This window comes from Nanorana parkeri, unplaced genomic scaffold (assembly GCF_000935625.1).
Source record: "Nanorana parkeri isolate BGI_ZX_2015 unplaced genomic scaffold, ASM93562v1 scaffold2903, whole genome shotgun sequence".
NCBI lineage: Eukaryota > Metazoa > Chordata > Amphibia > Anura > Dicroglossidae > Nanorana > Nanorana parkeri.
In genome coordinates, this window is record NW_017309171.1 from 52,078 (window position 1) to 52,857 (window position 780).

General features: G+C 54.1%; 1 protein-coding gene across 1 annotated transcript in view; it reads left to right on the forward strand.

Annotated features, from left to right (window-relative positions):
• RBM34 (RNA binding motif protein 34) overlaps positions 1–780 on the forward strand; it is a 19,361-nt gene that overhangs the window by 12,797 nt on the left and 5,784 nt on the right. The window contains exon 10 of the mRNA XM_018574367.1: positions 610–651. Coding sequence (XP_018429869.1) covers positions 610–651 — 42 coding nt within the window. The remainder of the gene's footprint in view (positions 1–609; positions 652–780) is intronic.

Sequence of the window (780 nt, forward strand, 5' to 3'; positions counted from 1 at the left end):
CGTTGACGTTTTAGTTTCCCGCCGAGTCAGCCGGTCCCCTGAGCACTGGCCCCGATATCCTGTATTAGGTGGACTCCTTTCCCTGGCCGGGTCCTAGGGAGCCACCCTCGTGTATACTAGTAAGCGGCGTGCGTCTCCACGAACACGCAGGGCCAGTCCTCTTCCCCTCCGAGCTAGTAGATGGGACGGCTGCTCAGTCGGCTCCGCCCCTTTGCGATCTTGTACTGGACAGGAAGTTCAGGGAAGCCGAGCTGAGAGCGTTGGGAAACATGATGAGTGTAAGCTCTTGGGTAACACTGTAGAGCAGGGGGGGGGTCTCACACCTCCGGCCCTCCAGCCGTGGGTGGAACTACAAATCCCATGATGCATCTCTCTCTCTCCGGGAGTAGTGGCTGTGAGAGTCTTGCAAAGCCTCATGGGATTTGTAGTTCCGCCCCAGCTGGAGGTTTGCTACGCCTGCTGTAGAGCGATGCTTTGCTAGGCCACGCCCATCTGTTTGATCCGAGTTCATCATGAAAGAAATGTTTGAGCTTGTTCCATGTCTCTGCCATCCCCCGATGACGCTGCTTCTCTAATGTCCTAAAATTCACCTTTTTTATCTCTTTTTAGCACGACAACAAGAAATCGGCATTTGTGGGAAATCTCCCGTACGGTAAGAGCTCCGCCCATTTGTCTTCCATGTCAATGTCTGTGATCGTGTAGTACTCTCGGTAACCAGTATAGGAGGGGGGAGGAGTCATGTAGCCCGTACAGATCCCTCCTCACATGTCACTACGGGAA